The sequence below is a fragment of the Schistosoma haematobium genome, chromosome 3, assembly GCF_000699445.3.
Source record: "Schistosoma haematobium chromosome 3, whole genome shotgun sequence".
In the NCBI taxonomy this organism is placed as follows: Eukaryota; Metazoa; Platyhelminthes; class Trematoda; order Strigeidida; family Schistosomatidae; genus Schistosoma; species Schistosoma haematobium.
Window position 1 is genome coordinate 6,017,151 of NC_067198.1, and position 16,259 is coordinate 6,033,409.

The window sequence follows — 16,259 nt, forward strand, 5'->3', positions numbered from 1 at the left end:
TTTACTTCATCACTTAAAATAGATGGTATTCTCAAGTTCCCAAAAACATTGTGATCTTTCCTCTCACTGATGACTTTAATTTGAATTCTATCTGTCAAAGATAGGTGATTACGAAAATTAGCCATTTTTAAATATGGAGAAAAGTTGTAATGATTACTCCATAATCAAAATATGATGGACATAGGACTGTTAGGAAGATAATTTCACTTCTATTGTTAAACTGAACGATAAGAAATCCCTGTCTACATTGAAGCAATTTTGTAACAAAATAAACATCATCAGTATTTATATTGTATTATATTTTCCCATTACTAATATTCGTGAGTAAATCTGACCAGTCTATGTAACGTAGTGAATAGTGCACTGGTCGTTGAAGCTATACGTATTGGGTTTCTTGTCACAGTGTGAGCATCCAAACTTGGATGTGGCAGGCAAGTCCAATTGTTGAGTCTGAAAATAAGATAAAACAACTATTCTAAATTCCAGTGCTACCCATTATTTATAATATGTAAGTCAGTTATCAGTTTTCAGCTTTCGTTTTTTATTTTGTAAGGTACTCAACGGACAACAATCAAACATTCACTCTTTCGCTGCGTTTTTTTATCGTTCGATGTCTGTCTATTTTTTATCTACCAAATAGACATTCCAAGAATTTAAAGTTAGTAAATGAAATGTGATCACGAGTGTCTACCTTTTAAAATAATTTTTGGAGTTCTAATGAGAAAATATGACTGATGAAGTTCAGCCATATCGGAAGTAAAAAGATGTTTCAACCTAATAAAGAATATAATATACCTTACACTATGTATCTGTTGGTATTAAAATAAGTAGGCACATACATATGTATTTTGATTTTGGTGCGCCCGGTTATTAGTATTATTCTTTTTTCATTAATGAATGTATTTAGTACTCTCATGTTCAACTGCATGTATATCCATCTAAATGAAATGTATAAATATTGCATGTTCATACAATGTTATTTTTTGTTTAACAGTAACAAATCCCCTTCATCTCATAATGGTCTTAATTCATCCAGTGAACAACGTCAATCATTTCAATTCGCCTATACTAAGCGGTGCGTATGTTTTACTTTTTTTCCGTACAGTTATCATTATGCTGAATATATATGAATGATTCGAATACAATTGTTTTTGCATTTTTGTTCTAGTTTTTAAGTTGAAGTAATTAAGCATGCTGTAATGCATAAAATTTATAATATCATTTAATTTCCTGTGTTCTATTTACTGTTATAAGCGCTAAGCATTGTTTTGTGCTTCTGATTTCAGTGTTTACTGCTGAATAGCATGTAGGTATGTTACTCAGCTGCTGTGTGTATGAACTTAACAGGTTGGTGTTTTATTCAGTGAGATTACGTTTTTATCGAGCAACAATAAGCTCAAGAATTAATCCATACTAAACAGGGGAATACTATTAGTGGTTTGTAGGCTACCAGATTACCCGACTTAGTCAATGCAGATTAATTTTCATCAGCGTATTAGAACTCTTCTTATTATACCTTTCATTTTAGATTTATAGACCATACTTTACTAAATTAGACAATATTTTAATCAGTAGCTTTTTTTTAATCTCTCCAGTTATGATATGTCTGGCACTGACATGATTATATCCTTCGTAATAATCACAGAGGAATCAGTAAAATTAATGTGATACTTCGATGTCTAACTAGAGCTTATGAGGAGAAAAATCGAGAAAAGAGAGCTGGTTTCAGACCTAGATGTAGATATGTAGACCAACTATTCACCCCTCGACAGGTTCTGGAACATAGACATAATGTTCGACGTCCGACAATGGTCGCATTCCTTGACCTTAAGGCAGAGCTTGACTCCATTGATCATAAGGTTCTTTGGAAGTGTCTTTCACCGAAAACCCTACCAAATAAAGTACGTAAAGACTCTCTACTTAAACTTCTGGTCGAGTTAGAGCTTATGGCGAACTGTCGTTGGAATCGGTTACTTCAAGGGTTGTACACCAGGGCTGTTAGCTCTCTTCATTTTTATAAAACTTTGTCATAGACATGCTTTTAAAGATAACACTTTCATCGTCTGACTTTTCAGGAGTTAATCTACCAGGAGATTCAGATACTGACTTAGGATATCCTGATGATATAATTCTTCTTAGTGAGGATGCTGACAAAATGCAGAGTCTTCTGACCACCTTAAGCAACAATGTTAGTTCATGACTGGCTTGCGTTATCACTTAAATTAATGATAGGGAGTAAAGTAAGTGAATGCATCGACCGTTTTCTTTATCGTAGGAGTCTCACCAGTACTAATGCTCTGATATCTGACAAAATATCGGCACAGATTTGGAAGGCTCGAATGGCTTTTGCTAACTTGTGTTATTTAAGGTGTAGGAGAGATATCTGTCTTCCAACCAAGGGACGAGTTTACTGAGCAACAGTTTGCTCCGTTCTACTTTATGGATGTGAAACATGACCATCAAGAATAGAGGATATTCTTAGTTTACTGTTATTCCGTCACAGGTGTCTACCAAGCTTTGCTCGTGTATTTTGGGACCGCGGAGTAAGCAATGTCTAGGTTAGAAATACAGTACGAGGTAAAGATGGAAAATAGATCGATGAGGTAGTAAATCTTCTTCAAGTGAGGTGGTTGGGATGTGTTACGTATGTTCAACGGCCGCTCATACCGACGGGCGATGTTTCTGGTGCAGGAACAGGCTAGAAGAAAGCTAAGAGCGGCCAGACCAAAACATATTATCAGTCCATAAATTCACTGACAACTGAATTAGCAATACTACTAGATGTAGACTGTCTGGTTTGGGTCCGTGTGATTACCATAACCAATGGTTAGAAACTTTGAATGACATGGCTTATAATCGTTTGCGACGGCCCATGTGCATCCATTCTTTGTCTTCCCTCAAATTCTGAGATTCTCAATACCTCATAACATTTTTCGTCTTTGTTACACTAATTTATGTTTGGTTCTCGAATCGTATCTTTGATACCCAGTCTTCCCAATTACTACTAATACTGTTACTACCTCTACAATTCTGGGATTCGGCTTAACAGTTTCATCTCTCTGTGCTAATAGAATGTGGTAATTTGAATCGATGTACATACGTACCGGGCTCTACACTGTGACTGACTGACTGTTATCTCTCTCTATCTCCTAATGTAAAACACATTAGTTTCCTACTTAGTGTAGTAATATTCTCGTGAAATGATCTGGCCATACTGTGGCTTATAATGTAATGAAGTATTTTTTTCTAATTCATTATTAGTGCAAGAAGTTTATGAAAATTGTTTAGTCCGATATTTTATAAGGCGCAAAAACACATTTCGATGCCATTCGTTCGATGCCAGCTCTTGGTTCTCAGTGAAAAATATCGATAGAGAAGCAATTCAATAGACATCACGGGGCATGAAGTCAATTGTTCACTGTGGGTCAGAAAGTATTTGCTATGGACTACCGTGGCAAACATCCCACATGGATAGCTGGTCGAATCGTGCAAAAGAAAGGAAGTGTGATTTACGAGGTGTCAGTCGACTCAGATGTTTGAGTGGATCATGCTAACCAACTGAAAGCAACTTTGATCGCCAGCAACGAGATCCGACGTAGGATACTGCTTGGTGTTCTGCTGGACACGTTTGAAAACAACACCTCTTGAGTAAACGGGACATTCTCTGTGCAAGCAAAGAGTAATACCACTCTTTAATTGCCTAGAAGGTGGACACATTAAAAACAGGTCAGTCACACGGTTGCAAGTGGACTCTAACACCAGATCCTGCGAATCTGTTCAAAGAGGTGTTAGCAGGTTATAGATTGGATTCAAACATGTTTCTTGCAGGATTGCATTGGAGCACTCTGTCTATTTTTTAGCTAATCAATACTAGTGGATATTTGGAGAGGACTCTAGAATCTTCTCGTTGTGATTTCTACTTCCATCTATCCTTGTCATTTGGAATACAATTATGTTCTTGTTCAACCGTGTTCTGATTTGAGGACTTGTCGAGAATACAAAGCACTATGAATAGCTGGGTCGTAATAAGAGAACTCGTAACACTGAGTATTTGATAAAAGCTATTAATTATTGAAAAGCGTCCAGTTTTATAACCAATAAGTCAATTTTTGAAGTTTGTATCATCCCTCATTCATCTTGAATAATCGTTTTGTTATCACTAGTGGCTATCAAACAAACTAAAAGCCTAAAACAGATAAGTAGTTTACAAACAGCTATATAGAACTGACAAAATTGAGGATTCTAATTTGCATATTTTTTCTGGTTATAAAATAACATTTTATTATCTCCTTAGAATAAAAAAATAATCATCTCATTTGTTTTACATTGATTCTTTTATCGAAATTTCCCTTGTTTTAATTTATGGTAGTTTTTTTCTAAAAACAAAATGTTTTCACAAATATCGGTAAGAAAACTTGATATTTAAGTGAAGAATAATGATAAAACTTCTCTAGAATAGATGAATTGTGAATAGCACTGAGATCTAGAACGAGCATTTCATCTTGTTAGAGGTACGTCATGTTGATATGTCTACATTCCAGAGTTGATGTTCACAATGGGACTCAAACTTGATACATTTCACTTCAAAAATGAACATGTTATCCATTGTATTAAATAGTATGGATGATCTCAACCTTGCTCTACATTTATGTTTATATTATTAATAGAAAGGGTTTGAATTTTTCTGTTGTTACTATCTAAGATTGAATTTTCAATTACTCTTTTTCAAGATATTTTCACCCTGTGAAGATTTCCTTAATGTAATCATTTTGTCACACGTTTTAAAATAGATGCATTTCGGTTAAATATAAATTAAATAATGAGTTGGATTTATTCTCAAACTTATTTTTCTTACTAATATCTAATTAACATGAAATCTTGGTCAAAGACATTAAAACTGAATAATACCAGTATGTCTATGTAAAATTTTAGTTAAATGATGCCAAAATAAATATTCGTGTTTAACCAACGTAATAATCATGCCATTCTTTGTCAATGATTTTAAGTTAACTCACTCACAATGTGTATTCATTATTATACAGTAAATTAAATAATTTTTATTTTATTTAAACACAAACATTGGTACAGGGAGGCACTGAATAGATATGCGCCACATAAATCATTCGATTTGTGTGAGGCCTCGGATACTATACGGGTGCCCAAACCAAAGCAGGTGGTTTTCTTAGGTGGTCACACCCGAAGCCTTTGACCTAAAGGTCTAGTCCATAAGTCAGTGAAGAAATGTAAGGAGACACAGTCCCATGGTAGCCGGTGACCAACGATTGGTTCATACGCCATTTGTTCCTTTAGGATCCTGGAGCCCACGTACACCATTGGTTAGAGATGAGGGTTTTCCAACTCCCCTAGGTTGGTCCTTTATATCCACCAATCCGGCTAAAGTGCCGAACATTCGCTTTTCGTCCTCTGAATTTCGTAAAGAACAGTAATGCCGCAAGAGGGCAGTGAGTAGGACTTGTGTGGCAGTGATTGATTGCACGTGGTCACTTGAGAGCATTTGGAGAGGGAGAGCTGATTCTCCCCACCCTCTGCCGTGCCAGGGCATTTGGGGACAAATTTAAATAATGTATTGACTTATTTTGACTCAATAATATACCAATAAATCAATTAATCTAATTTATAATTTCCCCTTCTTTTTTTATTTTAGAAATTTTATCACTTGGGATAAAAATATGATTTCAGCATGGTTATATAAAATTGGTCTAGGTTATACAGTATCACATACACGAAGATGGTTAACTTCTGGTCAAGATTTAATAAATGAATCCAAAAAATCACTTGCACAAGTAAGCAGTTAGCTAATTTACACGGTACATAATTCATAAATAACTTTATAAGACAATGTTTTTTTTCATAGAGAAAATGAAAAAGTATCTTTACGTTTCATTCAAGTTAATTGTAATTGAATAAATCTTATAAAAATTAATAAATCTTAGTATAAATACTGATTAACAGCATTCATTCGTAAATTTATAAACCAGCAATTGATTACTTGAATATTTTGAAAGTTTAAGCTTAAAGTCATTTAAAAATGTATAGACCAATGAAACACTTAGATCTTCAACTTGTACCAATCAGGATGTATGCATTCTATGTTACATTAGGTGAGTCAATTCAACCGTTATAATAAAATTTAATTGGATAAAAAAATTGTACTTTATTGATATCTTCTATTCAAAGACTTAAACAGTATAAAAGGTAATTATTTCAAAGAAGAAACGGTCTTCAAAATATTTAATTGAACCACCGTAGAGTTGTGTATACATTTTAAATAACGAGATTATAGCTGGTATTCGCTATAGGTTGATATTACTCGGAGGTGTAACTCAAAAGTGAACAAGCGACTAATTGTTTCATTGAAGTATGGGACTCCTTATCAGTTAAAAGCCATAACCTCATCAGGAATTTAATCGCATGCCTTCAGGTATGGAAGGTTGGTCATCGAAGATAAGGAAAAATGGCTGTCATATATTATGGATTGATCTAATTTTAGTGGTCTAGAGGGTAGGCGCTTGTTGGCAAGACTGAAGTTCCTGGGTTTTATTCCTGGTGAGAACGTGGATGGACAATGTACAATCGATGAAAAATCTGTTAAATACTTCCAAGTTTTCTGTGAGTTCTTAACTTAGGTAGGGTAGTAATAAGAATAAACAAACATGTGTTTATACCTTTTCCACTATTTCCTAACCTTTTCAGCGTGCTAATTAACATTTAAGCAGCAACATTTGTATACATTCATAAGAAAGGTAAAGTTCAGTGAGCGATTAAAACTTATTGTATCTCATGTATCATGGTTTAAGAATTTAACAAATAAGCTATACCGAACACGATCTATCATTCTCACGACTGATCTACATACATTATTACCTGACCTATAAAGTTTTACATTAAGTTGCTTAACTACATAGCAGCAAAATATAGTATACCACAATATTAATCTATGTAGTCGAGTAGTAGCATTACAAATTCGATTGTTTAAATTTGATCAGTGCTATAAACTAGACAGAAAATAATACTGGTTATTACTAATACTAATACTACTATAACTACTACAGCTTATATTTGTTTCTGTTAGTTTCGCTATCGATTGATCAGCGATTAGTAGCTATTGTCTTGTTTGTCTAGTATTTTATCGGTGACCGGATTCTATCCATCAGGTTACAATGTGGTCACCAGTTTGAGTAACTTAATAATGACTTGCTTTATTTTAATATGTTAGTTGATTAGATGTAGTTGACAAGATACCTTCATGCTAATTACTGTCCAATATGTAGACGTCTCTTTGAGTCTTAAGAGACTAGTGTTCCCTATACAAATCAAACCCCTATCACCTAGCTATCTTATTTCTATAACTTATCAAGGTACCATATTTTAAAAGAGATTGTGTTCAATTTAATAAATAACTTACATTATTCTTTTTTTTCATGTCTATTTAACCCAATTCGATAATCGACGTTTTCTTATTTACTTATCTATTTATTTACTTAATCGCCAACAGATGTTCGTAAAAGTATAATCGTGTAGATACCATAAACTAGTAGACTATTATTTTCTGAATGGAATACCATCATTCAATTGATTAACTGATGAATAAATGTTAATCAGAGCGTATACAACAAAGTTGGAGTACACCAATACTAAATAAATTCATTTTATTTCGCAATTTTCATTGTGTTTTTTGTTGTTTCCTTCACTTGTAAAAATCAAAGTTATTGAGTAATAAGTATGTCGTAACAGAACATTACTTTTTATTATTGATTGTAACTTTGATTAGTATCCAAGGAGTTATAATTGTCCTGATCGTTAAAAAATTCATTATTTACTTAACTAATACACATAAATTATGGTACAATATGACATTTAAAAAAAGCATACACCGCAGAAATAAACTAATGGTATTTTGAAAGAATAAATAGATGAAAATATATTATAATCAATGGATGTGAATAAACAGTGATATGATATGATCATCAATAAAACTCAGTTAAAAACCCAAACAACAAAGTTTTATTTCAGCCACGGAATTCGTTTTACCTGGATGAAGAAGATTAAAGTAAAATCGCAACTAGATTTCATTTTGGGTCATATCTCATAACTACTGAAGTTACTAAGTTGCATAATCTCTAGGACTGTAAACAAGGATTCGGAATGTACTAACATATTTTGTCTTACTACATCTAACTTTGATACAATGGTACCATGTTATAAACTTGCCACCACTACACTTTTTATACCCAGTCCAATAGTAGACAAATAATGTCCGATTCGGAAGCCACCCTGGTCCACCAGGGTGCTTGGTACCTGTGTGGTTGCGCCACAGGATTAAGCTGTACTATTCAGATTGTAGCGTTAAAGCCTGTACGGTGTCTGGTTCCTCTGCTAAACGGGGTTGAGCTGTACTGTTTGGGTTTTTACGTGAAAGTCTGGATGGTGTCTGGTTCTCCTGAAAACCAATGTAAAATTACCCTGGCCCACAAGGGTATATTATATAACTGTAAAACTATAACGGAAGCCACTCAGACGATAAAGGCATGAGGAGCCACCAAAGTTGATGCCTTAAGGTAGTTGAGGACTGATTAGATAAAACGTAGGACAACAGTTTATGCGTCAAAAAAATCTTACAATTAGATTGATGTAAGAGTAGTCCAATTGTCCAAGTATCTAGTAATTATATGGTAAAGATATAAACAAATAACCTTCCGTAAAATATTCCCCAGAGTTAGCACATCCATCATATTCTTACCATGTTATCGTTTTCTTTTCGTTTCTTTTTTCAATAATTGTTTCCTATCAATTGATTTTCAGTTAATGTGTATACGTAACCCGTTACACTTGAAGAAATTGTTAATCCATATACGTTTATGTATGAAAGACCAGTATCCTAATAATAGTAATAATATTAATAATAATTACAATTATGGGTGTTTATATAGAAATATAGAACCACCGGAAAATTTCGACATACCGGGTAATTATCATTGTTAGTTTTGTATGGAACTTATTTATGATATATATAGTTTGTGAATAGTATTTTCATTCTTTTTGTCAGTGCAATTTTAACATTTCGTCATTTTATATTCATAGTACATTATTTTTTATCATCTGTTAAATCTGTTTTAGTGGTAGTGAAGAAATTATTTTACGTTTGTTAACTAACACAGTTCCAGATAATGGTTTCAATAATTGAAATTATTTGATAGAGAAACCCTCATTGACTTAGTTTTCATACTAATTAGTACCCGTCAGCAAGATATACCTACAGTTTCAAAGGAACTAATGTTCTTCGTGGGATGTGGATAGTGCGAGCCAGCTTTACAGACTGAGATACTACCACTGAACTATGTGAGATGCAATTGACCTCCTATAAATCAGAAGTATTTGCAGTGATTGATCACTGAGTAGTAACTAACTTTATGTTAGTCTGTCCCGACCTGAATAACTCAGTGGTAGCCCTTCAATTCGTGAAACTGGTAACCTATTAGTAACATCCGTTACCTCAGAACTGGACCCACTATTTTCGGATGTGTTTTAACCATCCAAAAGTTAAATTCGGATTTTCCCCCAGATCACATCTACCCAACTGACATAACTAGTGGTAATTTTTTAAATCTTCTTTTCAAATGGTTTAGTATATATTTAGTAGGTTGAAGAATTTGAAAAATCACATGTGATCGTCCTTATATTCAGGTCCATGTCGGTACATGAGATTGTTTTATATATATAGCATTGAAATCCACTTCCTGATAAGTTAACAAAACTCTCAACACTAAATAACAATCTTATATATTGAGCAGCGTTTAACATTCGAATAATTTTCCAAACGCTGTTACAATTTGACTGAATGAACAATAACCATTAACTACCAAATGGTCAATATGTCAGTCCTACTGGATCAGTACCTTTCGATTTTTACTTTCCCTGTACATTATCCCACACTAATTAGTTCGCACACAACTGTTTAAAATAAAAAAAACTTAGTGTTTTTTGTTTAGTTAAAATCAATTATTACCTTTGTTTTAATGATGTGAAAATTCCGATTTTAGTTTAAATATACATTAGTTAAAGTATTTCCTCTGATGAACCAATCAGATTCAAAATAGCGACCATTGGAATTTTGCGAAAAATTCAAAATCTAATTGTGTATAGCGAATATTTTATTAAAAGCTAAATAAGACCTAGTAATATTTCATTACTAAAACGCTTAAAACTGATAAACATGTAAAGACTGAATCATAAGTGTCCTGATTTTTGGAAATTTGAATGTAACTTAATGTTCTTGATGTCTTAAATTGTAGAGCTGACTGTAGAATTTTTAGTCCAAACGACCAGGAATCCATCATGATATGATGGAAAGAAAAGTCAATTTTCGATTGATTTACTCATTATGAGTTTTGTTCAAGATTACTTCCGTTTTGATTCAATGTAATGATTACTCAATGTAGTATTTGCTTTCCTTTCTCGTATGATATTTCCATTCTGTAGAATATACGATATTCTTGTATTCCATTGACATGAACTATCCTCAGTCTGTGATTTGTTATAACTCTGAGTATTTTTCATATATATGTGATTTCATTCAAATTATTAATCAAAATGGGTGTATGAATCAATATATAAATTGAGTGTATTTTCTACTAGGGTCATCGTCGTCGTGTTTTGAGGTTAATAAATCATCACTTATACCAGTCTCTGTGTTCTTACTTTCGCGTCGTGGGAATTGCTGAGGTCCCTTGTATATAAGGGATTACTTATTTATATCACCTGTATTTCGATTGTCTAAAAGTTAGTGTTACTTTGGGAAGATCACTGTCAGAGTCACAGAATGTCATGAGTAAAGTGTAATCAAAAATATTAATCAATAATGATGTGAATTTGGAGAGACTATATTTTATGGATGATCTTAAGAGATTCTCAAAGTGACCTTAAGGAATCCTAACCACCTAAAAAATTTAAAACAAGGCTAAGAATTAGAATTAGTGGTTGGAATTAAGAATCAGGGTTGGGATTTTCATCAGGAACTGACATCCTCTGTGATTCAAAAATGTTCTGTAGCCATATATATGAGTGAATTTCGCGTGACATTTTAAAACCTTTTATTTTTAAATAAACAATAGTCCAACCATAAATTCTATTAATTCCAGTCAATAAAAATCATTCACTTCGTTATTTTTTTCACTGTATAGGTTGGTTACATGATGTGGGTTTATCATCTTATATTCCACAATTCGATAATTGCATCATTGACCCTTATGTGCTAGATCAACTTACTATGGTACGTCTAACATTAAATGTATATTAGTATTTTTGCCTTTGACTATGACTTTATATATGTATGTATGTGAACGACTTACAATCCATGACGTCGGTTTCAGATACATACACTTCCTTTACGCTTAACCATTCAGTAATATAAATGCATAGATTAAGAAAAAGGCTAGGCTGCTATAACTAACGATTTAAGTTCTGTTGCACATAAATCATAGGTAGATATATACGATTGTCCTTCTGATCCAAACAAGGAAATGTAAGCTGAGGGCTTGACGAGGCGCTTAGTCAACTACCGCCAATATTATACCCAGAGCGTAACTTCTCACCTATCGTCTGATCTTGAGATTAATTGTGAACACAGGCATCAGATATGTCTATAATCACCGAGTCTACCACCATGCCTCGGTATACACAAACATACAGTGATTTTATTTGATGGATTTTCTTCTGGATCCATCTCAGTGGTTTAAATGTCACTTCCTTTCCGTGAAACCCAAAGGCTCTGGGTCCTATCCCTTTGGAGCTCACGACTACACACTAGTAAGAAATCCTGGTTCTCAACTTTGTACCCTAACTAGTCTTATTCCTTGATAAAAATTACGTAAATGGCAGTTTGGTAACACTTTTCTCCCTATGATTTCAGGATGATTTATCTGTGTTGAAAATGTCTAGTGAATTACATATGTTAAGTTTACGATGGGGATTACAAATGTTAAGACATATTAATTTTGACAGAAATCGTTTATGCCGAAGTCAGATGGAACAATGTAAGTGAAGTATTGATAATATAATCGTATTTTTTAACAAAATTGTTTTATCAGTACATATTTTGCCGATATTCAGTACTATTCGTCAACCAACAGATTTTATTAGTCTAGAGACCATAATTGTCTTTCGAAAAATTTGTTCAACGGATGAGAGTTTCTCTCTCACCCTGTTCAGTTTTTTTTCATTACCCGACATTCTCAACTAATTATTTAGTAAATAATATTACTAACGTAATTATGGAACGTAATCATATTGTCTAGAAAGACAATACTGAAGTACCCAAATCAAAGAAACCAATACTTCCCGAATTCTCACCCTCAACTATAAATATTCTCCATCTCACAATTATTGTTTCAAAGGTAAAACTGTGCTGTCCTCTTCTTAAATCCTGAAAACTTTATATTCAATCCTTAGTACAGTTTCTGGATGCATACTCGTCTCGTATTGGAAGGTAATATACAGTGGTTCTGTTTGGCACTTCCGTTTCCCTGTTGACCTGCTGCCATGTCTAACACATTATAAGGATACCTATATATTAAACCAGAATATTTGTGTGAATTTCAAAGCTAACAATGCCAAAAATCTGTTATGATTATGTTTATTACCATTTTAATAGCTTCATCCTCTTTTCTGACATATTTCATTGTGAACAGTGCTTGTCTTGTCGAACTTTCTACTTCAATGTATATTGCTATCAACCCCAGTTCGATTTCAATTTCTCATCGACTTTCATTTCGTGAATTTTCTCTCTGACTGTACTGCTATAATATATGACAACTTAAACCAATACATATTCATGGTATTTCCAGTGTTATTATCAGTATAGGGTTGTGGAGATTATTGTGACTGGCTGATTGGTCGATTGATTGATACTATAAGAAAATAAGTAATAAATATGTATAGGCTGCTGACTTTATGGAACTCGACATTTTGTACATATTCTTTAAAATTAAACTGATAGTATTTATAGTTTGTTATTTTATGTTGAATTATTCTTAAGATTGTTATTTTTTACTTGGTTTAATTAATACAGGTGAAGTAAATTTACCTTGTAAAAGAAACATGTTACATTCTCCCATCCAATCGTTAAATCATATTCAAGATAATATAAAACCTAATAATGGACATAATGGAAATCATGTTCATACGTCTTGCTTGAATACTATTTCTACTTTACAACCAGATTCCATGAATTCTGATATTAATTTTATTTGTTCAACATATTTACCAATACAAATTTGTTATTGGACTCAACAACGAGTAATGAATTGGTTACAAAGTATCGAATTACCTGAATATGCTAGTGAATTATGCGGAAATGGTGTACATGGTGCTTTAATGGTAGGTGATGTGATCTTCATCTAAATTCATTGGATTCATTTTAGGTTATTTGTAATATCGTTGTGGTTTTAGTTAGACATCCATTGAAAACCATAGGTTACTGGATAACTGTCTGACCAGTCAGTCAGTTGGTCATACGCAACCTCGAACGTGTGTACATAGGTTCAAGTTACCACAGCTCATTGGCACAGTGATATGAAGTTGTCAGACCGAATCCCAGAGTAGCAGAAGTAATAACTATATTGTTGCAATAGAAAAGCTTTGGCTTCCAAGATACGATTTGAGAAGAAAATAGGAGTCAGTGAAATAAAATAAAATTTTATAAGCTAACGTAAATATTTAATACCTAAGGGAAAATGAGTGAATGCATCTGCGTCATGAATGATTTCGCGTCATGCCATCTCAAGTCTTTAACCATTGGTTAAGGTAATCACTCGGACCTCGACCAGGTAGCCTTACCCATCTACATGGTTCAATCTAATAGTCACTGTCTTTGTGGCCTGATGCCCTGTTTTGCTTTGACACCCTGACTCTTCTTATTTATTCCTATATCAGTAAAAATTTCCGTTTCGTGTGTGATTACTAGTGGTATTATACTAATTACTCACTACTCAGTTCCCCAAAATAAAACTTCGTAACATAGTTGTTAAAACGTCTGTATTTCTCTCACCACACTACTATTGGTCATTTTTAAACATTTACTACATTTCTTCTCACCTAAAAAACAGTAATATGTTACATTATGAATATGGCATACATGTTTTATTGCCTATTACTATAATCCATCTGATCATATCTTCTACTTTCTAAGCTGAATAGTTTTAATTATAAAACTCCCACTATTGTCATTCTGGACAATACTACTACAGCTTAGTTTTCAGTAAAAGCTATGAATGACAATGTTTCTTCAGTTTACTGACTTCTATGCAAACTTCCTAGGCATGCTTTACCGCATAAGTGGTACCTCATATTGATCCGATAACTTCTGAATCTGTGAATTTATGGTGTCGTGCACACCCGTTTTTATATTTACTCATTATACGGAGAACCAGTTGAATTCATAACTCGAAACACTTCTATTGTTTTTTGTAATTTCCAAGGGGCTGTATTTTTCCATTGTTATTATTCTGAACTGTAAATCCATTCAGTTTATTTACTAAATATTGGGTTGGGCTTAAGTGAATGACTCAGTACTGTCGATAATTACAAGTGCATTATACATTAGAATAATGGTCAACTAATAAGTCTTCTAATTGAACGCTAAATTCGACCTTTAAGCTCTTCTAGTAACCATCAGGCTAAACCTACGCAACGATTTGAACACGAGAGGAAAGGCGCGAAATATTGAAGAAATACTTTACCCCAAGGTTCGGCCATGCATAAAAAATCTAGGGTATTTATAGTATTTTAGATGACTCCGAGCTTCTGGAAATTTTTGGAACGTTACTAAACATTATAGTAGTATGGGTAATCATCTAATGAGGAACGCGACATGTAACTTTTCACTCTCTAAATGTTTCTGACAAAGCTTCTATTGAATGCTCATTGGATAAGATGTTTCTCAGCAATTTTAGAGCCTCTTCTGGTTTTTTTCCGTGGAATTTTCTGGATCACCCCAACATTAACAATGAAATTTATAACCAATGGTTATACTGAGGCAATCTTGAAAGAAGCCTATATATCAAAAATGGAATGATCAATATAGTTTTGATTATCAACCATTGAAAAATACAAATCCTAACGAATATCCATTGAATAAGCTGTGTGGCAACATAGTAACATATTAACTTTTGGTAAATAACACATTGGTGTTTGAAGTAATAGATAACAAGTTCAAGTCGTAGTTTGAACATTTAAGCACTTGGATACAAGTAGGTAAATTCAGATGATAAGTACTAAATGAGATAAAAGTGTACATCAGTCAACTTACTAACTATAATCAAAAACTATAGTAAACTAATTAAGCTTAGGTTGTTTTGCATTGTTTAAATAAATCTCATTTTAAATTGATCTTTAATAGTTCTCATATTTATTCATATAAATTGAAAAACATAAGTTTTTCTCTTCGTCCTCTACTAAATATTTGAAGGTATTTTTTAATAATTCTCATGAGTGTATACGCGCTTACTTTATAGGAATTCATTTGTTAATGATTAAATTCTTAGTTTGTATTGATTTTATACACTTTAATCAACTACATAATAAAATGCAGAGTAGATTTTCTTATATGCCTCTAAAACCTCGGTGTAAATCTTTTAATACGACTTTAAAGAAAACGGTATTTCCGTGAAAAATGAAGGACTAGTCGTTTAAAGGGATCGAACGCTTGTTGAGAAGCATTACAATGTTTAATCTTCAATGATCATCTCATAAGCACCACCTTTAAGTTTTTCTTCATCACAATATGTAAAGGAAAGCACTGATTAGCTGTTAGACGACTTACTTACGCCTGTTACCCCTCATGGAAGCATAGGACGCCCATAAAGATTCTCCAGCCAACTGCGTCCTGGGCTGCCCTTGCTTTTCAAATAATTGCTTTTACGTCTGAGACAGATCCTCCTTATTCATCGATGATGCTGTCCAGGTACGTGGAATTTTCCACCTCTTTCAGAGTTTCTCCATCAAGTGTGATTGGGTTAGTACCCTCTGTGTTGTAATTGAGGATCTTTTTTTCCTTTTGTATGCTGAGGCCCGCTGCTGCAAAGGCTGCTACTACATTGTCTGTCTTCACATACATTTGTTGGTGTGTATGGGAGAGAAGAGCTAGGTCATCTGCAAAGTCCGAACCGTCTAGCTGCATCCAACCTGTCCATTGTATTCTATGCTTCCCCTGAAATATGGAGGTCTTCGTAATCCAGTCGACT

General features: G+C 33.5%; 1 protein-coding gene across 3 annotated transcripts in view; it reads left to right on the plus strand.

Annotated features, from left to right (window-relative positions):
• The window catches only part of PPFIBP1_1 (Liprin-beta-1), an 85,901-nt gene that overhangs the window by 51,230 nt on the left and 18,412 nt on the right, over window positions 1-16,259 (plus strand). For 2 of the 3 annotated variants that reach the window (XM_051212864.1, XM_051212866.1), the window contains 6 exons: window positions 995-1,075; window positions 5,666-5,804; window positions 8,824-8,986; window positions 11,202-11,290; window positions 11,930-12,053; window positions 13,088-13,395. Coding sequence is in view for 2 of the 3 variants with exons in the window: in XM_051212866.1 (XP_051068788.1) it covers window positions 995-1,075; window positions 5,666-5,804; window positions 8,824-8,986; window positions 11,202-11,290; window positions 11,930-12,053; window positions 13,088-13,395 (904 nt within the window). In the remaining variant the exon portion in view is untranslated. The remainder of the gene's footprint in view (window positions 1-994; window positions 1,076-5,665; window positions 5,805-8,823; window positions 8,987-11,201; window positions 11,291-11,929; window positions 12,054-13,087; window positions 13,396-16,259) is intronic. The other variant, XM_051212867.1, reaches the window with a different exon arrangement.